Source organism: Ovis aries, chromosome 8 (genome assembly GCF_016772045.2).
Source record: "Ovis aries strain OAR_USU_Benz2616 breed Rambouillet chromosome 8, ARS-UI_Ramb_v3.0, whole genome shotgun sequence".
In the NCBI taxonomy this organism is placed as follows: Eukaryota; Metazoa; Chordata; class Mammalia; order Artiodactyla; family Bovidae; genus Ovis; species Ovis aries.
In genome coordinates, this window is record NC_056061.1 from 57,351,561 (window position 1) to 57,373,810 (window position 22,250).

Here is a 22,250-nt window from a genome sequence, read left to right on the forward strand (position 1 = left end):
TGGCATGGGCTCTGTTTGGAGAACTAGCCTTTATTTTCGGGTGTATTTTTGTCTCTTAGAATGACACTGGCACTACAACATTGCTAATTACCTTGTGATGGCTTAGTCTGTCTGCAACTATTTTTTTCCCTAGAATCCACAGCTATTCTTATCTAGAAAAAATGGGCTTCCAGTTGTCCCTGGAGTATTCCTTTTGTTTGCTGCTTATGTTAGTTGGTTTTTCAGGGGAGATCTGGAAAGATCCAATTATCGTTTCCATGCAGGTCTTCTTGAACAATTTCATTTTGTCAAACTACTTAACGAACTATTGATCTTGAGATCTGATGTAGTGAAAACTTGGGGAAATGGGAGTTGGTTTTAAGGCAAATTTCTATAATACAAATGAATGGAAGGTTGGCTTATCCTTCTTTTTGTACTTATGCCATCATCTATTTGTGATTGGTTATCATGGTAACTGAAAGCAGAATTATGCAAAATAACTTATTTTTACAGATTTAATAGTAAGATATTGAAGCTCAGAAATAGATCTACAGTAAAGCATACAAATTCAAAAAATAGTTAAAAATCTTCTATGTGCAAGGCATATGTAGGCTAGTTTATGATAATGGGTTGGAAATTAAATGCCTATAACAGCAGAGAGATATTAAATATAAACAGAACAATTGTGTTATATAACAATATAACAGAACAATCCCTGTTATAAATAAAACAGGGATTGGTGGAAACAAATAATCTGAAGAGAATTGAAGTATTTATAAAGTATTGTGAAGATAATGGAGAAGGCAATGGCAACCCACTCCAGTACTCTTGCCTGGAAAATCCCATGGACGGAGGAGCCTGGTAGGCTGCAGTCCATGGGGTCGCTAAGAGTTGGACAGGACTGAGCAGCTTCACTTTCACTTTTCACTTTCATGCATTGAAGAAGGAAATGGCAACCCACTCCAGTGTTCTTGCCTGGAGAATCCCAGGGACAGGGGAGCCTGCTGGGCTGCCGTCTATGGGATCACACAGAGTTGGGCACTACTGAAGCGACTTAGCAGCAGCAGCAGCAGTGAAGATAATGAAAAGTGCCCATGTGCTCAACAGTGTGTATGCCTGTAAATTTGTGACACCTGATTCATTGTGAAATATGTTTATGTAAAAATTCTATTGAAGGGATCAACCAATTGATAAGGATAGATGAGAAAAAGATATTTAGAAAATTATAAGTGCATAGTTTTAAGACAAAAACTTCCCGTTTAATAAATGAAAAACCAAGCCCTTTATAGAAAAAATATATACTTTATTTTCAACTAGAAAGGTGCAAACATGTAACTTTTGGTCACACTCTCAACAAATAAACTGTCCAAAAAACAGTCATAGTCAAAGTAGAGACAAATGCTTCCAGGTGGAAAAACCAATCAGCTATACAGAGCCACTCGTTTTTAATAAAGGTCATTTGTTCGTTAAAAGTGAGGCTACCACGTTTCCAACCTACAGATCAGACTTTGAAGGACATCACTGCCTCATCTTCAGCAAACAACCTGTTTGGATGGACTGTTGCTCCAACTGTACAGAATTTCTATTTGAATATCCATTTCATGCTTTGAATTATCAGACAAGCTTTCCGTCCTACCTATGGTGTTCAGAATTGAGGCTAACACTTGAAATATCAAAGCATTAAAAACATAAAAAGGCACAAACAACTTTAAATTAACTTAGATAACTGTACAAATATATATATATACACACAATATTTACAGTATCAATAAAAAAAATCTGGCTTGTTACAGGCAAATTAGCTTGCCACAAGCTGTCCAGTCTAATAGACAGAATTCTGATTCCTGAACAATGTCATCGAATCAGAAATGTCATAGCTGAATCTGCTGTTCTGACTTAAAGACGAACTTGACTCAGCCTCATGATGGCTGGAGAATGCACATCCGAGCTGTCGCTGGAGCTATAGGCAGGTCAGTGAGCATGCTAAAGTTTTTCTTTTCAGTGACATTCCAAATAGCAGTCACATCACTACCCCTAAAGATGACAAGACTTTCTACTGGCCTCCTCCCACTGCTCCTAGCATACATGCTGGTGCTGTGCACTAATACAGTCCTATGGTCAAGTCTCAATTTCTTCAAACCAGTGTCTGGGGTTGATGGACTATTTGTTTGAATATCACATGGCACAGTACTTTGAATTTGGTGGGAATTTTTCTTTTCCCCAGTTAGAAGCACAGATTTAGATAACTTGTGCCACTGAAATCATGTGTACACAAAAATGAGATGTGAATCGATTCAAGTGACAGCCTAAAATGTTCACATGTCTCACTGTCTCTGGCTTTAGGCCATGTCTCCATACATCTTCCTGTAGTACAGTGACTCGAAGATGTCATTGTCTCCGGGGCAGTTGTAATGGCAGGCACAGGTCTTGATGAACATCATGCTCTTCTTCATGACTTCCCCATCAGGACACTTGAACTCCACAGGAAGTGTGGTGGTTCTGTGAGGGGTGCAGCAGCGCCCGTCTGTGCACACTCCGCAGAATTTAGCTCGGTATGTCTTCATGCTGGTGCAGCCAGAGAGCTCAAACTTGATAGGCTTGGAGATCTTGGGGGTCCGGATGCACTTTTTGCCTTTCTGAGGAAGACAAGGGAGGAGAGAAAAATCAATGACTCTGCAAGGGGTGTGGCTTTCTTCAACCTCTGTGTGTTCTAGTCTCCCGGGCATCTAACTTCTGTTTATATTTTGAGGAGGGAAAGTCTGAGTCTCATTTGCCAGTTTTCCAAAAATAGACATGGCATCTTTGGGGGTGTCTTGAATGAAACAGGGCTGTGGAGGATTTCCTAGTAGAAAACTGGTGGTTTCTATTAGGGAAGGTCTCATCCCAGTAAAACAGCTCAATGGTATTTTTGGAGATAACAGGCCTCTGTAACAGGGGTGATAAGAGACCTAGCTGTAGGCCAGTCCACTCTTGTTCCATGACCAGGAGTCAACAGAAACAGAACACCATACCTTAATATTCTCCTCCAGGTCAGCTTCGCAAGGCCTGACCATGCAGAGGCGGCTCTGCTTCTCCAGCCTGCAGAAGGCGTTGTCATTGGTAACCCGGGTGGAGATGCCCATTCCGCAGGTCTTGGAACAGGCACTCCACTCTGTGGTCTGGACCAGGCAGTTGGCTCGGATCATGGTTGGGTCTGGGCCAAACGTGTCTTCCGGCCGGTAAGCTATGAGAGCAGAGCACACAAACACAAGGTGAGACACTAGGCTAAGACACTTCCCCCTACCCTCGGCCAAGTCAGGACTCGGCCCCTGGGGGAGAATCACGCAGGAGGCTCAGCTCACCTGCGAGGGCAGGGCCGACCACGGTGTGCTCCTTGGGCTCATCACACACCCACTCCTCGCAGCATTTCCCGGGCAGCTTGACCCTCCGCGGGAAGGGGCAGTCGGGGCTGGGCAGGCGGATGTCCACGCTACATAGGGGCACGCAGCCCACCGACCCGTCCAGACACGTGCACTGGTATTTGCAGCTGCTCTGAAAAGACTCTCCGCTCCGGTACACAGTTCCTCCGAAGACGCAGGGGGCACCATCTTTAGCTGAAGGAGAGGAAGGGAAAAGAGGGGGATGCAGGGCTCAAGCGTCATTCTGGAGGCTCCAACAGGAAGCGCATCGGGGATGGGAGCTGGAAGCTGGGCTCCAGGGGGAAGGCTGGAAACAGCGGAAGGGGAGGAAGGGACCCAATTCGAGCGGCGTTATTTTCCGTTAGCGGGAAGGTGGGTGTGAGGGACGAGGTCATCGACTGTCCCCCCTCCCGGGACCCCAGTGTTGGGGTCGGGGGCGAGGGGCCCGGGGAGGTGGGGTGGGGGCGGGGGCTGCAGGTCTTACCGGTGCACACGCCGATCTTGCGGTTGGCCGGGGAGCCGAAGTCGCAGAAGAGGCCCTTGTGCGGATCGCAGGGGTCGCGCTCGGTACACAACTCGCTCAGCTGCTTGGCGCACACGCGGCAGCAGCCGCAGCCGTCCAGCACCAAGCTGACGCCGGCGGGGCAGCGCGGCGCCGGGCCGGCAGGGCACTGGCACGGGGCGCTGCAGTCCTGGCCGGAGGCGGGCTGCGGAGGGAGGCGGCGGTCAGCCGACGCACGCCCCTCGGCGCCGCCTGGCCCCCTTCCCGCCCCCCGCGTCCCTCCCCCCGGCGCCGGCCGCTGCGGGGTCTCCGGTGCTTACCCGGCTGCAGAGGGCGAGCAGGAGCACGAAGGCGCAGCGGACCGGGCTCAGGCTGGTGGCTGACATGGTCGGGGCGCTGCAGCCGGCGGGCGGCAGGCGGCGAGAGGCTGCTGGCCGGGCGGGCGGCGCGGGTTTGGGCCGGAGGCGGGGGTAGGGGCGCGCCGGGCTGCGGTCTCGGGAGCTGTCGGCCGGGGCGGCTGCCGTCGGACTGGAGGAGGTGGGTCGCCGGCGGTGGGAGTCGCACTGGCTGCCTCCTCTCAGCGGGGAAGAGTTGTTGTGTGAGGCCGGGGCGGGCGGCCCGAGGCTTTTATACTCTCCGGGCGGCCCCGGCTCGCCAATGAGCTGAATGGAGTCCTACACAAACAGGGACATTCCTCGCATTCCTCCCCACCTTCCTGCCTCATCAACTCACACCGGATTGATCCTGACCCCTTGACACTCAGCATTCCTCCCGTCTGAAAAAGCTGGCACACTCCAGCTCACCAAAAAAAAAAAAAAAAAAAAAAAGGGCTCAGTATTTCCAGCCACCAAATAGGATTTTTTCCCCCCTTGCCTCTTCGCATCACTCCTGATTTATATCATATAAAAACACATCGGCAGTGATTTTATTATTATTTTTATACTACTTTTTAAAAAATACCACTCATTTCTGTTTCTGATAGCTGTGCCTGTTCGACCCACTGACGTAAATCCTTTGTAGGAGATAGCTGAGAAAAGAAAGGCTAATAGCAGGGATTCCTGAAAAATTCGAAAAGGTTTCCTTTTTATTTTTTGGTAATGATTTTTGGTTTTAGAGGCTGTCTGCCTTTGAAACTCTTCAGAGGGCACAAGAGGGGTTCATTGTCTTTAACTGCTTGAAATCCCCAAGAAGCAGACGCATACCTGCAAATCTCTGAATTCCATATGTTGGGGATGTAGGAAATTGATCATTTGTCACATGAAATAACGTGGGTGCCCATGGCCAGAGTAGAAAGAGAATAAAGCCAGGGGTCTGAGTATGGATGCAGTTTTATGGGAGAGATTTCCACACTCTTCGTGTTCTCTTAATATGTAGCAGTTTTAGTGTTGGGGGCATAGAAAGGGAAAAGGGATGATTGGGCATCAACACTTACAGAAAAAATCGGTCTGTTGTTATGTCAGGACAACTGATTCTGTGCTGGGTAGGTAGAAGCCCTGGGTGTTGGGATGTAAAAAGGGGTAGGAAGACAGGAAAACCTTACAGGAGGAGACCAGCATGAAGCTTGGGGTTTACTTGGGGAGTTTTAAACACAGTCATGGGTTTTTGAAAAATGAGTGATTTTTCTTATACTAAAACCTATAATCTTTGAATGTGAATTGGTCTTGGTTTGTCTGGCAGTATAAAAAAAAATCCAATTATGTAACAAGAACACTGTATACCATTGTATTTGGTTGTAAACTGAGTGTCAGTAAATAATATATTTTAGTGACTCCTCACACCTATGAATAGTGATTGTTACTTCTTATTACCCTAGGAGCCGGAAGCCTAATAGAGTTAGATTAGATCAAGGCAGGAACAAGTTTTATTCCCTGTGCTCCTGTGCAGATGTCAAATATGGCCAACAAAATCTAAACATATGTCCCTTTCCTAATATTGCTATCTAGCTTCACTAAGGAGTCAGGTAATTAACCGTGCTTTCTTTTAGAATATATAGTTTAGTTGCTTATTCGTTAATAACTCCAGTTTCCGTTTTATGGAAAGAGAATGATTCCAGGGCTATGCCATTTTTTCCTATTGTAATGTCACATTGTTGGATGCTGGTGTTACCATGAGCAGATTCATTTTAGCTGTTGATTATTACTTGTATAGGTTGAAGATTAACCTATCTGTTTAAGATGCAAAAGCAAGCTTTCAGAACATTATAGATTATAATTTGAAAATAGCCTGTTTAAATAGGCCTCATTTTTTTCAAGTTTCATTTTATTCTGTTGAAAAAGAGCCAAGAAAAAAATAACTACTTTAACTTCAGCACAAACCACATCATCTGTGCACAATTACCTTGTTAAGCAATCCACATGTTGTACAGTGTAGTTGCATGTCAACAGTGTGAATGGCCAGCCAGCGATGGGGGCCTCTGAAGCTGAGGAAGAATTTTCATCATTGTTATTTAATGTTCTTTCCAAGCATTCCTCAAAGAGAAGAGGCCTTAAAAGTTCCTATTTAAAGAAGGAACATTCCAAGTTATGTTAATAGCCGTATGTGTATTAAAGGTAACTTGGTCCCCAATTTTTTCTTCCCCTGTGGATGATTTTAAAAGTCCAAAATATGTGGGAAGCCACAGTGAAATCTTTCAAGACCTAAACCTCCAATTATATCTACCACTAATGGCTGGAAAGGTGTGGTGGATGGGGAAGGGTAGGGATGAGAAGCTGGGACCTCACCCAAGGTGGCCTGCGGCCTAGGCCATGAGCTCTCGTGGCTTGCAGGGTGAGAGAGCTGGGAAAACCAGTTGGGGATTTTTGAATCCTCTAGAGGTCCTAAGAGCCACCACCACCACCAGCTTCATGTCCAGCAGAGTGGAGACTCATTCATGGAGGGGCTAAATTGCTAGACTGGGTTCCAGTTGGGTGACCTGGGTTGTATTCTTGGAACTGCCATTCACAAAATTTAGGGAAGTCACAAGTAGGAGTCATAGTCTTAAGTTTTCACTTATAAAGTGATGGTAATAATATTTTATTTCATAGGGTTTAAGTATAATTAGATTATAGTTTTCAGAGAATTAGTGCTTTATTTATCTTTCTTGATTTCCCGTTTTTCCACAAGCACATAACAAGTTTATTCCTATTCTGCTGTGCTGTTAATATCAGGTCACATTATTTAAAAAATTTGGTTTTACTGTAAAATTCACGTGGTCTTTCAGTCTCAAAAATCCATAGTTAGCTCCAATTGGATGGTTTTAATATTGGCTAAAAGAAGACAGCATATTGAAATATATAGAAAATGGAATCTCAGAATAGAAAAACATGCTCTGCATGTAAGGTTAGATTGGGGCTTTATGATCAAAACTCTTTTTGAAGAGTTTAAAACAAAAGATTATGAAGAGACTGACAGAAAGAGAGGGAGAGAGACAGTGAATACACCCAAGACATTCACAGACTCAAAGGTATGTTTATATTGTGATACAGATCATCTGGTGTCAGGAAATTCAAAGGGAAAGGCTGACACTCTGCCCTTCACTCATGCCGTGGAATCTGAATTCTTGTACTATTATAAATGACTCAGCAAATGTTTGTGTGTGCCTGGGCGGTAAAGTGGAAATAGTGGCTTCTTACAGCTTCTTCCAGCTCTGACTTATCCCAACGCTTTTGACTGACAGCAGGTCAGAAATGGAAGAAAAAAGTTCTTTGAATTTGTGTGCAGAATGGTTAAGATGCACTAATTTTGTCTTGTAAGCAAGTGTTTATCTGGCCAATGCTTTTTAGAGAGCTTTTTTTTTTTTTCCTGGTAAAATGAGGAATTCACTGAGATGGCCACTGAGTCCTATTTACAGAGCTATATAAGGTATGCGTGTGTCTACTCAGGCATCCTTTGTACAGGTCGTTTGGTTAAGGCTTGTAAGATGTTCAGCTGCGGATGTACTACATTCCTTCTCTTATGGTCTTTGTTGATTTATTCCCCCCTAAAAAAAAGATAAGCTACTTGATCAGGTATCAGACATAGAGAAAACCTGGCAGGAATACAGGAAAGTGGCCAGACTTGGAGTGTTTGTGTACTTAAAGAAGGAATCTTGCACACTTCAACTTTCAGTCATAGACATTTTCTTATAGGAGCAAGCAGGAGTCTGTGCCAGCCCTCAAAGCGGAAATCAAAGCTTCCAGGGAATGTGACTCAGAGCCAAGACCTGTACGCAATGCATACACTGAGCTGTCAGATTTATAGGTAGTCTGGCCGTATAAGGACATCTGGACAGGGAGTGATTTGTTGTGGGTTGGGAGTGGGCTTATGATTTTTCTGACATGCCTCAAATCCAATCAAGTAAATGAATTCCAGCAAAAAAAAAAAAAAAAAAAAAGAAGAAGAAAAGAGAAAAAAAGGTGTGCCAGAGGCTTTTGAAAAAATAGTAATAAATGTTATCCTAAAATCTTCCGGGACCCTGGCTTGGCTTACATTTCCTTGTATTTGCTTAAGATGAAGGTTAAAGAGAGGGCGTACTCCCTGGGAGTTCAGAGGTGGGAAAGAAGCACGGATGTTTACTATTGAAATGACATTCATTTCCTTCATGCTTTCCTCTCCTTATAATTAGTTCTCTGACTTTCTGAGGCTATTTTCTGATGCAAAGGTATTTGTCAGAAGGTAGTCAAGACTGTTCCATGTGGTCTGTGTTTTATGTTTGCTTGTTCATTTACTTGCTGGTAAATGAAGTTGAGGGTTAGAGGAGTGAGGGAAGTAAAGAATTTTTTAAAAAATATGCTGTTTCCTTCAGTTTGCTATTTGTCTCATTTATCCTGTTCGTTGAATGAGAATCCTGTGTTGCTTCTAGTCCGAGATGGTGCTGGAGAATACAGATGCTTCTACATGGAGATGTGTCTCTCTAACACTTTTCCTGATAGGTTAGCAACACAAGTGTATTGCCATAGCAACCTGGAGTATTTACAGCCCTAAGGTAGAGTCTCCTAGATACTTAACGGTGATAAGTGAGTAGGAATGAAAAGAATGGAGGTAACCGTTTTTTCAAATGTGTGATTTGGGAAAAGGAAATCAATAGGTTTAAGAGGAAGATAGAATTTAGATGAGATCATTTATTTCAGAGAATGGGAGTAAGTGAAAGGATAAATATTTTGAGAAGACTAATGTAGAATATACTTGAATGTGTTCTTAGAGATTTTGCTGGGGAGCGGGAAGGTGGGGGCGGACGAAGCCAGAGCCATCAGCTCATCCTTTGAAATGTCCTTCCACCTCCTATCAATAAGCCTGAGGCCCCTTCTCAAAACTTCAGAGCTTCCTGGAATACTTTTTGAAAATCACTAAGTAGGACTCAGAGAACTGGCTAGGCTTCCCAGGTGGTTCAGTGGTAAGAATCTGCCTGCCAAGCAGGAGACTCAAGTTGGATCTCTGGGTTAGGAAGATCCCCTGGATCAGGAAATGGGAACTCACTTCAGTATTCTTGCCTGGGAAATCTCATAGACAGAGGCATCTGGCAGGCTGCAGTCCATGCATGAGGTCACAAAAAGACAAGACACTGCTGAGCGACTAAACAACAACAACAACAACAACAACAACAACAGAACCGGCTGGGAACCTGGAGATGTGACTTCCATATCTGCAACACCTTCCATGGGAGTTTTAGAGATGGCCCTGATCTCTGAGTACTCAATTTCTCACCTGCTTGTAGTTTTTTAGCCTAAGGAGACCATGTTTATGAAAGTACTTTTAGATAATGTCTGGCAACTTTAAATGTACCCATCTCTTCTATCTTTCAGTGGCTCTTGCTCTTCTTAGGACTAAGTTCAGCTGAGCCTTGATTTTTAAAAATTCTATCACAATTTGACTTGATAACACCATTTATCTTTGCAGGGATTTCTGAGTATTAAAGCTGTGCGAAAGCTTAGAGAAAATCAAATCTGACTTCTTCATTTTTTTAGCCTAGGTGCTCAGAATTGGTAGAGACATTTAACAAATGAACTTTTAGGTAAGAATATCGAATGTAAATATTCAGGACACAACTAAAATTTTATTATTTCCTGTGTCCATGATGTTTTCTTTAGGTTATTTATTGCTCAGAAAGCCAAGATGATATTTTATGCTTAACATCATGCCACATAGATTTTACACTCTGCATATATTGGGGCTGACTTTCTTCTTTCATTTGGTTTATAATGCAAACTGTCCTACCGTGAGAATGACAAGCAGATTTTCAAATTAAATGGGAACTGGTAGCCAGTACATTCTAGACTGTTGAAAACTAAGTTGTTCAAATTGTCCAGAGAGTTTCTAATATTCCCCTATGTGTGAGTTTTTAAAAAACTGTGCATATGGGAATTGTATCTTAAAACCTAGACAGATGGATAAGGCTTTTTGCAAAGGTATCAGAGCTGCTAGATCAGAGCTTACACCATAAAGGAAGAAAAGCCACTCTATTTAAACTCTTGACACCATCAGATTTGAAGTAAATGTGAACTAATGCATTGTTTAATTTGACATTAGAATGCACAATGCCAATTTTGTCTGATCAATTTAACAGGAATGCTTCTTAGCGCTCTGTCCATGTGCCTGAAATGGATACCTCTATGGCTGTATTGCCTTGTGTTTATGTAGAAATTTTAAATTTACGAAAGCCCTTTTACCTAAACGATCTCACTTCAACTTCATAACAACCCTGTGAGGGATATTGTTCCCATTTTGTAGGTGAGGAAATCGAGGTCCAAGAAGACGGAATACTCTAGCTCTTCTTGCAAACTCCACTGCTTCTTTTCTTCACTTTTTATATACATGGATCTCTGAACAGTGCATGTTCTTAAAATAGTGATTTCAGAGCTTAAAACTCTTGAAGCACACACCCTTGAAGGCATATAAAACACTGTGGGATAATTAGCAGAGTTAGCATTATGTTGCTGAGATAAGCATGAAGTAGAAAGATAACGTTTACTGATCTGTGTTAGGAGAGACTCTTGGGCTTAGACAAAGATTTTCTTCCCGGACAATTAAGATTTTTATGATTTTGCTGTGTAGGCAGATGTGTTGCTTCTTATCCACTAACAAACTAATGTAGCTAAAAAAGGAAACATGAATCAAGATGATGGGTATGCTCTGGGAGGCTGAATATCAGGGTGTGTACTACTGTGACATCAGCTTCAGCCCACACTGAAAATGTTCAGTCTCTAACTCAGTGCTGTCTTGTTTAGGCTGAGACTAGGACCAACCACAGGCATCAAAAAAAAATCTTCTTGAATAATTGCATCATTCCCTGATAAGCTACCCATGTGAATAGATACTATGACAGAGTCTCAGACAGGCCATGGACACTAAAGCCATGCCTACCATAGACCGATTTTCACAATTATTACTTAATAGGTATGTCTCAGCATGTTATTAACATAGTGCTTATTTTATGAACTTCATCTTCAGTGAAAGTGCACTTTCCTCATATTGAATCCAGTGTGCGTTTCAGGCTTACTGCTTTCCCCTTCTTTCTCTGTAGAATGATATGATTCGAATCCTTTTGAGTTTCATGTTGTTAATGGAATGAGATCTGTGTCATCACCACACATGGCAGAGATTAAGAGTCTTGTTGTCTGGGAGTGGCAGGTTTGTAATGTGGGGATTTTCTTATTGACCCATGTGTGTGTATGAAAGCTAACAACCGCAGGATCAAGTTTCATGTAACCATAGGCTTAACTTGCTCATGTCTGGAAATGTTTCACCATTAAGCCGTTTCTCACGTATAGTTGAGGAAAGCTGATTTTGTCCAAATGAATCTTTGGTGATATCTTCGTCATTTCCCACTGCTCTCTGTTGATTCTTCTTGCTCATGTGTTTTACCCAGCTGTTTCCAAATATGGCGGATTCCCTAGACTCCCGCTGCTTGCTTTCAACTCTGTAGGTAGGCAGGCAAACTTCTGGCCTATCTTCACATAGACTGTGAACCCATTTTACTTTACAGTGAGGTGAGGCACTGCTGGGCACTGCTGGGTACTGTGGCGGGTGCTGTTGTGGTAGAACTGAGCACAAAACCCTCCATCTGCACAGGCCTCTCCTCACCAGTCCAGCAGATTTTACCAGACCAGCTTATGCAGGAGCTGCCAGCCAGGGGCTGCCACTGCATGGTGGTACCTCTTACGCTTTTCTGGTGTTCTCTTCTTGCTCATGGAAGCCTGGTCTTAATTTACAGGGAGCTCAGGAACTACAAATTCCTGTATTGCTCATGCGTCACATACAACTTTCCAGGAAGGGAAAATGACCTCTTATTGAGTAGAAGTGGCAATCTGTAGACTTCTGCCTATAACAACTGCCAAGGACTAGGGGCTTTCTCACTCTGTGTGAGGGTGGGTGACCAAGTGCATTGAGAGTGCATCACCTGGTGTCCTTTTAGGAAAGCACTGCTGAAGGTCACTTGCTTAGGCTCCTTCTTTTTAATGGCAATGGTGGAGGTAGGGAAATTTTACTATTCTGTTATTTCAGGCAGCCCAGTATTCAGACAAGCTTAGGAAAGCAAAGGGAAAAAAACAAAAGAAACCAGTAGAGATGTTTTAAAAACCTTTGGTGCTTACATTTTAAGATCTCAAGAATAAAGCCTACAAAGTAAACTTGATTTGTATTTAATTAAAGATGATTTTCAACAGTTCTTTTTCGAAAAGTTAAAAATGTAGTTTACTGAAAGATACACATCTTTATAGGCTTCCCAGGTGGCGCTAGTGGTAAAGAAACGGCCTGTCAATGCAGGAGACTTAAAAGATGTGGTTTTGTTCTTGGGTTGGGAAGATCCCCTGGAGGAGGGCATGGCAACCCACTCCAGTATTCTTGTGTGGAGAATCCCGTGGATAGAGGAGCCTGGAGGGCCACAGTCCACAGGGTCACAAAGACTCAGACATGATTGAAGCGACTTGGCACGCATGCATGTATCCTTACAAAGAGTAATGGCAAACAGTTCAATTTAGAAGTTTAAATAAATGTAGATGATTTTAATACTAACAATATATATATAAAGCTGAAGTCACTGCCTTTGAATAATTTTTGATATTTTGGTATGAAATTTTAGTACTTTAAGTAGGTTAATTCTGTAGTTTAAAACAGTTCCTAAAATTAGCCACCATTGTGGATTTAACTAGGCTGATTTTTTGTTATCTTGATTTCAAATGTTCTGTTGATAGAAGTAATATAGACGTGATGTGAATATAGAATTTGCTAGACTTAGTATTTCTTTTTTTGACTGCTTCAGGAGATATCTTTTTTTTCCTTTTTTAAAAATTATTTCATTAATCAGCCATTTTATTAAATGTGTGACATCATGCAAACTAACCTATCTGAGCCTCAGTTGGCACCTATAGATATACTAGTACCTACTTTTTAAGATTGTTGGGACAGTTTGAGGGAATGAAATTTCCAAATCTTGTAAAGTGCCAAGGACAATGCTTGTCACAATATAAGCACTCAATGAATGCTCATTAAAGGAAAATAAAACTTTTCTTTTAGCTCATATCTAAATATTTTCAGATCTAAATTTCTACATTAGCACATTGACCAAGTATTAGCCCCTTAGCCCAGTAGGCTTCGGGGTCATACGATCTGCATATTGCATAGAAAGAAAAGAATGTGCTAACAGTTTCTGTTGACAGCCCTTTTCCAGCAAAACACATACCATTGTTATGTCACTTGTGAATGATTTATGACTTGTGGTTCTGTCCTTAGGATCCCATTTTTTTTTTTCTTTTTTGCCATCAAAGTGCCATGGGTGGATTGGGGGGGGGCAGTATAAGTTCTTGAAAGAAGTAAAGAATACAACTAAGGAATTTGATACCAGTTATTATTGAATGTGCATATCGACAACATCTAAGTAGATTATATTAATATCCATGAGAAAGTAAAAGTGTTTATGCTAAATAATAAACTAGGCTGCTGTTCCCTCTTGGATTTAGTTGCAAAAACAATGCTTGGAAAATGTCTCTGTGGGACAGGAGATGTGTGTGTGTGTCTGTGTGTGTGTCTGTGTATCCACATGGGTGATATTGACACTGTAGGACAGGGAAGAACATTTAAGTTTCTAGTTTTTGCTGTTAAAATCATGAAATGAAAGAGAGGAAAAGAGAGAAAGAAAGTCTAATATGTATATAAGATGAGGATGAGAATGGCTTGGCTACAATAATATAACACAGCCTCACATCATGAATGACACTGAGTCCCCTCTGTACATATGGGAAAATTTAACTTCATGGAATTCAGTTGCTAGAAAAGACAATTTCATAGAACTGTGCAAGTGGAAAATGAAATATCCCTTCGGCTGATGCAGTTGCATTTAATGGCCATAAAAGAGGTGACCTAATTTTATCATGCTAATAGTAAAAGTTGTGGTATTTCATCTGCCTCTTGGGAGAAAGTGAGGCACAATGAAAGTATTAGGGAAGCTGAATAGAGAAACCTAAAGACTGAGTAGATTGGTGATGGTACCATGTGAATCTTCCCTGTTGGAAAGTAGTCATCTCAGCAGGTGGTTGGTCAGCCTTCTTTCTCTCTCTCAGCTTTCCCCCGGAGCCTGCCTTCAGGATCCTGATATGCACAGATGAGAACACCTTCCCCATACTGCCTGCCTTTCCCCTGTCTCCAAAGTGGTGCAGTGTTCTAACGAACCCTGTCCTAAAGATGCTTATGCTTATGAAATATCTTCCTGTGTGTCTTTACAGCACACTCACAGATTTTCTGACTTGTTGGGGGCTTTGTACCTGGCTCCTGCTCTTCCACTGAACCCTAAGTCCTGTAAACATCGTGGGTTTACTCCAATATCCACTGGAAGACATTTGCAAGTTCTTGTTGCCTGTTTCTTTGAAGCCAGCCAAACAAAACAACCCACGCTTTGTCCTGCACATCCTTCTATAGAGTGTGTTTTTATACTCTGCAGCTCCTAAAACACACGTATACGTGTGGCACACAATGACAAACACACACACACACTGTGTTTACTGTCTCCAAATATTTACCATACAACCCATTGTAATAAGGTTTCTGATTGTAGCACAGGGATTTTCCACCTGTGCATTGCTAAATCTAGTGGATTATTTTCAGTCCTTATATATAACCTGATTTCTCTTGGGTTTCGTAGTTGAGTCTCATCCCCTCTCCATCTCTTCGACCGTTTCCTTTAGTCTGCCTTTGAAGTCTCATTTCGCCCTACCACAGAGGCCCTATAGTCTTTTGTCCCTGGTCCTCTTCTTACTAACATGTTCTTCCACTGCCTCATGTAGACTGTTCCCTGCTCCCTGGATCTTGACCGGAAACGTTCTTGCTGTGCGCAAGACATTAATCTGAATGTCCTACACAGACCTTAAAGTACTCAAAGCCACGCCCAAATCTACTCCCTTTAATTTTCCCAGTCTTAGTGATGGGAACCAAGGTCACTCCATGTTGACGCCTGTACGCTGCTTGATATTCCTTTTTCTCTTTCATGTCCTATGTCTGGTCAGCCCCAAAGCTCTATGGACGCTACCTTCTTGTGATATTTTCCCAGTATACCATGCCATTAACATCTTTTGTCTGAATCCCTGTATTAGTCTTTTTGTTATTATTTTTTGATCTACCTTATTTGCCCTTTCCAATTTGCTCCTTCCAATGCTGCCAGAAGTACTGCAAAGTATTTACTTACCGGCTTAAAACTTTCACATGGTTTTCATTGCCTTTGAAATAAATTCCTTTGTCTGGTTCCTATCTTTCCCATTCTTATTTCTCAATACCCATCACCCCTGCCCTGTTTTTCATTTCATGTTTTGTTCCAGTAATTTAGTTTCATTATGTTAATCATGGCCTTATTACATACTCATCTTGCTTATCCAGCACCTGGAGGAGCTGTAAAATGTGTTTACACCAAACACAAACCTTCAACTGTATTAGGAGCTTGTTTTTTTTTTTTTGAGCTAGTACATATACATTCACACATACACATGCATTTAGTGAAACAAAAAACTTATAGAAACAATATTTATTGTCACCATATATGATACTTTTGGTACCTTAAAATCAGTTCTATTTCATTTTTTTAAAATATTGATTTTGGCCTCAATGATACTATGATTTATAAGAAATATATAATGGTCTTTCAGTGATATATGTATATTTGGTCTTTGTGCCATTTCTGGCTCACAGCTTTCAGAACACTTGAAATTTCCTAAGTATTGGGAGTGATAAAGGTGTCTTTTGTTATATGAATGAGGTAACCTTTGGAAGCACTTAAGGATTGTCATTGGTACCAACCTTGAGATTAGAGGGTTGAGACCTCCTTTCCCCCTCTTCCCACCCCCACCATACCAGACCTCTGGGGAGCTGCAAGAGGTTCATCAATCGCCAGTGGCTGATGATTTAATCAGCCATGCCCATGTGATGAAGCCTCCATGAAAGTACAAAAGGACAGGGTTCAGGAAGTTTCTGGGTTGGTGACCACATGGCAATTTAGGAGCCTGGTGTGGCTGGAGAAGGCATGGAGCTCAACACCCTTTCCACCTACCTTGCCTTATGCATCTCTTCCATCTGGCTGTTAAGTAAAATGTTTTTTCGAGTTTTGTGAGCTGTTCAAGTAAATTAATAGAAAGCAGGGAGCGGGTTGTGGAAACCTTTAATTTATAACCAGTCAGTCAGAGGCACTGGTAAGAGCCTGGGCTTGCAACTGACCTCTGAAGTGGAGGACAGTCTTATGAGACTGAGCCCTTTAATTGTGCAATCTGAATTGTTTGTTAATGTGGAGAAACCTACACACACACACACACACACACACACACACACACACAGAAATTGGATCTAAGAACCCTTTCAATCTCTAAGCTTATTTTACCGTCTAATGAAAACCACACATTAGAAATAAGATATATGGATATAACTTTCAATCCCAGGTTATCAGGATAGGCTATCTGAGTAAGCATTGGAAGAAAGGGGAAGATCATGAGGATGTGAGGTTTGGGGATGCCATAGACATTTTAGGATCATCAAAAGAGCACCTGTAGATGCTGGGAGATGAATATGTGGAGTCCTAGCAAAATACAGACCAGAGATGCAGAGAAAACATGAGTTCTTGGTACTTAATCAACTTTGTCAGTTTCATGAGCCAGTATGTCTAGCTCTCCTGTTTTTAAATGGGTTGCATATAAGTTCAGTTCAGTTCAGTTGCTCCATCATGTCTGACTCCTGTGACCTCATGGACTGCAGCACACCAGGCTTCCCTATCCTTCATCTTCCAGACTTTGCTCAAATTCATGTCCACTGAGCCGGTGATGCCATCCAACCATCTCATCCTCTGTCATTCCCTTCTCCTCCCGCCTTCAATCTTTCCTAGCATCAGGGTCTTTTCCAATGAGTCGGCTCTTCACATCAGGTTGGCCAGAGTATTTGAGTTTCAGCTTCAGCATCAGTCCTTCTGATGAATATTCAGGATTGATTTCCTTTAGGATTGACTGGTTTGATTTCCTTGCAGTCCAAGGGACACTCAAGAGTCTTCTCCAACACCACGCTTCAAAAGCATCAATTCTTCAGCACTCAGATTTCTTTATAGGCCCACTCTCACATCCATGCATGACTACTGGAAAAACTATAGCCTTCTCTAGATGGACCTTTGTTGGCAGAGTAATGTCTCTGCTTTTTAATATGCTGTCTAGGTTTGACATAGCTTTTCTTCCAAGGAGCAAGTTGCTTTTAATTTCATGGCTGCAGTAGCCATCTGCAGTCATTTTGGAGACCAAGAAAATGAAGTCTGTCATGGTTTCCATTGTTTTCCCATCTTTTGCCATGAAGTGATGGGACCGGATGATCTTAGTTTTTTGAATGTTGAGTTTTAAGCCAGCTTTTTCACTCTCCCCTTTCACTTTCATTAAGAGGCTCATTAGTTCCTCTGCTTTCTGCCATAAGGGTGGTGTCATCTGTGTATCTGATATTTCTCCTGGCAATCTTTATTCCAGCTTGTGCTTCATCCAGCCTGGCATTTCACATTGATGTACTCTGCATGTAAGTTGAATAAACAGGGTGACAATATACAGCCTTGACGTACTCCTTCCCCAATTTGGAACCACCCCGTTGTTTCATGTCCGGTTCTAACTGTTGCTTCTTGACCTGCATACAGATTTCTCAGGAGGCAGGTAAGATGGTCTGGTATTCCCATCTCTTTAAGAGTATACCACAGTTTGCTGTGATCCACACATTCAAAGGCTTTGGCCTAAGTGAAAATAACACCCAGCTGTGGATGTGACTGGTGATGGAAGTAAAGTCCAATGCTGTAAAGAATAGTATTGCATAGGAACCTGGAATGTTAGGTCCATGAATCAAAGTAAATTGGAAGCAGTCAAACAGGAGATGGCAAGAATGAACATTGATATTTTATATCTGCTATTATGGGCAAGAATCCCTTAGAAGAAATGGAGTAGCCCTCAGACGTCAACAAAAGAGTCCGAAATACAGTACTTGGGTACAGTCTCAAAAGTGACAGGATGATCTCCGTTTGTTTTCAAGGCAAACCACTCATTATTGCAGTAATCCAAGTCTATGCCCCAACCACTAATGCCGTAGAAGCTGAAGTTGAATGGTTGTATGAAGACCTAAAAGACCTTCTAGAACTAGACCCCCAAAATATGTCTTTTTCATCATAGGGGACTAGAATGCAAAAGTCGAAAGTCAAGAGATACCTGGAGTGATATGCAAGTTTGGCCTTGAAGTACAAAATTAACCAGGGCAAAGGCTAACAGAGTTTTGCCGAGAGAATGAACTGGGTTCCAGGTATCATACTCCAAAATGTCCTGGCTGAAACAAACTTTGCCAGTGTGACAAAGATAATTGTTTTACTTTCACATTTATATTTTCTAAAGTAGTTACTTGTAATCTTTTCCAATCCTATCATAGTATTAGGATATAACAATGCTTTCCAGGTTACCCCTTTTTAAAATAACATAGTGGAATACATAGAAAATGATAGTATGAAATGGTGTTTTTGGGCAAAGGCTTTCTAAAAGTTCTAAAATTTTGGAAAGGTAAAGGTATAGAAATTCCTTTGGTTTAAAGATATCAAAGATCATAGGGAAGCTTACTGGAAGCTTGCTACTTTTTTTTAAAAAAAGTGTTGAGGTAATTTAAAGTATTTCTTGGAAGTTGATTTCTGAGTATTTGTGAATAACCTCTCACATAGCATCAAGTACAAACAAATGTACCATTCAATGAATTCCTTACATAAAGTTTGAGAACTGGTTCGAGCTTTAAAATATTCTATAAATATTCTGTGTTTAGCTAAAACTGCAAATTTACTAAGGTATTAGGAACTATGGTGATTTATATTATATTTATATACCTTATTTCTATCAATTCATTTATTGATCATATAAATAAAATATTTGAGGCTTAAGTATTCATATCTGGTAAACTTATGGTTTTCAGAACACTAGGGAATACAGTGTTTATTTCATTCAAGCCATAATTTATTGAAGTAAAAAATTCTCTAGAAAATTGGATATGAGGAATATAAGAAAAGTTGCTGGTTGATGGATGTATTGCTAACAATTAATGCAGCTGTCAAAATTGCCTAACCTTAGGCATAAGAAGAACTTAGTGGAAAATTCTTCCAGGCTAGTAAATTTATTCAAATGCTCTAAATTAAACAAATAGACATTTGTTATTATGTCCCTTGCAGTGAAATAAGTAATTCACAAATATTTTGAGCATTTGATATATTTCTGACTGTTTCAAACACAGTAGGGTATTAAAAGATATCTAGGTTTTGCTTATGAGGGGGTTATGATCTATTTGCAGAAGCAGATTATAAGTGTTAAACCAATGATACTGTTTTCTGACATGGGAACCACATGACACTGAAAATTCTGGAGGCTTGGTGTGATGTAATATTAAATGACCCCAAAGTTTATTAGAACTTTTGAAGAACTTTGATGTATAGATTATGATAGAATCGCATGCTATGATGCTTGAGAGCTTTTTCTCAAGTGTCAGTCAGTGGGTACTGAGTCATTAAGTGGTCATGAATGGATATAGCATTAAGTGTTCTGTAAGTGAAGAGGAAGGAAAAGTAACCAATGTGGAAAACTCCATGTGACTTTTTAATGACTACAAGCTGGGTTAAAAGATGAGGACAAGAGAAACATCAAGCGCTTTCCAGACCTTCAGTTCAGTCCAGTTCAGTTCAGTCGCTCAGTCGTGTATGACTCTGCGACCCCATGAATCGCAGCACGCCAGGCCTCCCTGTCCATCACCAACTCTCGGAGTTCACCCAAACTCATGCCCATCGAGTCGGTGATGCCATCCAGCCATCTCATCCTCGGTCGTCCCCTTCTCCTCCTGCCCCCAATCCCTCCCAGCATCAGTCTTTTCCAATGAGTCAACTCTTCGCATGAGGTGGCCAAAGTATTGGAGTTTCAGCTTTAGCATCAGTCCTTCCAATGAACAATGGTGAAATCAGTTGACTTTGTGAATGTTGTGACATATATGGAAGAGAATAGGTGGGCTGTTGGACCTCAACTCACAGGAATGATATAGGAGTATTAAGGACTGAAGTGTAGGGACTGCAATCCTAATGTCTTTCTTTTACTCTAATGTTAAATACTTCAGTTTTAGTTTTAGTCTTTTAGTCCTCTGGTCTTTAGAACACGTATGGCAATGCCATGGATTGTAGCCCATCAGGCTCCTCTGTTCATGGAATTCTCCAGGCAAGAATACTGGAGTGGGTTGCCATTCCTTTCTTCAGAGGATCTTCCCAACCCAGAGATTAAACCCAGGTCTTCTGCATTGCAGTCAGACACTTTACTGTCTTGAGGCATATATACATATATAGCTCTATAATAATTTTCAGAGTTTAGAAAATGATAAGAATACACTTGAAAATTTATAAGCAATGATTAAGAGAGTCTCAAAAGTCAGAGTTAGTAATGCTGAAATTATTGTTGCACTTCTGTTTCTCCTCTGGCCTTAGTATTTAGTGTTAGTCGCTCAGATGTATCCGACTCTTTGTGACTCTACAGACTGTAGCCCATCTGGCTCTTCTGTCCATGGGATTCTCCAGGTGAGAATATGGGGGTGGATTGCCATTCCCTTCTCCAGGGGATTTTCCCAACCCAGGGATCAAACCCAGGTCTCCTGCATTGCAAGCAGCTCTGGCCTTAAGTAGTATCTATTATTTTTTCTGTCTACAGCCTGCAAAGCACCAGGAACATGGGAAAACAGAAAATATAACAAACATTTGTTGAATTAATGCATCTTTCCTGAGAGCAGAGATTATATTTCTTCTTTTTTTTTTTGTCATTCTCCATGACTGCTATATGGCGTTTTGCATGCAGTGGACTAACTATAAAGTATTGAAAATGTTTATATTATTGAGAAACAGGCATGGCTGCAGCCGATATTACTTGGTCAAACTGTCTCATGCATTCTTTCATTCATTCAGCCATTCAGTCATGGGTACATTCGCAGGAACTGTACTAAGGGCTATTGGTCTGATGGTGATTTTATGCCTTCCCTGGTGGATCAGTGGTAAGGAATCTGCCTGCCAATGCAGGAGATGTGGGTTTGATCCCTGGGTTGGGAAGATCTCTTGGAGAAGTAAATGGCAACAGACTCCAGTATTGTTGCCTGGAAAATTCCATGGACAGAGGAGGTTGGCTGGTTACAGTCTATAGGGTTGCAAAGAGTTGGACATGACTTAGGGACTGAACAGGCTCTCCAACTCTTACTGATCCTTCAACTCTTAACTCTCTTGTCACTTTGTTTAGCATTCCAGACTGAGTAAGGTACTTATCCTTTCATAACCATTTCTAATTGTATGGTAATTTGTTTGTATCTGTTACCAGATAGGGATCCATAAGAGCAGAATTGAGTCATTCACCTCTTGGTCCCTAGTGCCAAGCCTAATACCTTGTTTATAGGTATCACTTGAGGGAAATTTGTTGAGTAAATGTTTGTAAAAAAGTGTAATCTTTAATGATGATATTGTCAGATATATGACTTTGGTAATTTGAGTTTTAAGTATTGTGTTAGGAAAATTGAAAAAAACTGCCGGTTATAACAGTTTGGAGACAAAGTACGCATTAATAAGAAGGAATAATTACAAACACAGAAATTTGATATAAGCTATATGATGAAATGTACATAGCCATTAATAAACTATTCATATCATATTATAACCATTAATAAACTATTCATATCATATGATGAAATGTACATAACCATTAATAAACTATTCACATTTTTATTGTGACAAACTTACTGTGTGTCTAATAATTAAAACATAATTGTTAATGAAAGTGCTCAGTTGCTCAGCTGTGTCAGATTCTTTTAGTATATTCATGAAAAATTATGTAAAACATGAAATGTACATTTGAGTATATCTTGAGCTGTTTGTTGTTTAATCACTAAGT

General features: G+C 41.3%; 1 protein-coding gene and 1 long non-coding RNA gene across 10 annotated transcripts in view; one reads left to right on the plus strand and one right to left on the minus strand.

The window, feature by feature from the left end:
* Positions 1-2,318: 2,318 nt before the first annotated feature.
* Positions 2,319-4,265, minus strand: CCN2 (cellular communication network factor 2). The gene is given in 5 exon segments (NM_001164714.1): positions 2,319-2,615; positions 2,991-3,202; positions 3,321-3,572; positions 3,862-4,084; positions 4,200-4,265. Coding segments are annotated over 5 exon segments (1,050 nt in total).
* Positions 3,619-22,250, plus strand: part of LOC105612881 (uncharacterized) — a 239,845-nt gene continuing 221,213 nt past the window's right edge. For all 9 annotated transcript variants that reach the window (XR_009601640.1, XR_009601644.1, XR_009601641.1 and 6 more), the window contains exon 1: positions 3,619-3,749. This is a non-coding gene — a long non-coding RNA (uncharacterized LOC105612881). The remainder of the gene's footprint in view (positions 3,750-22,250) is intronic.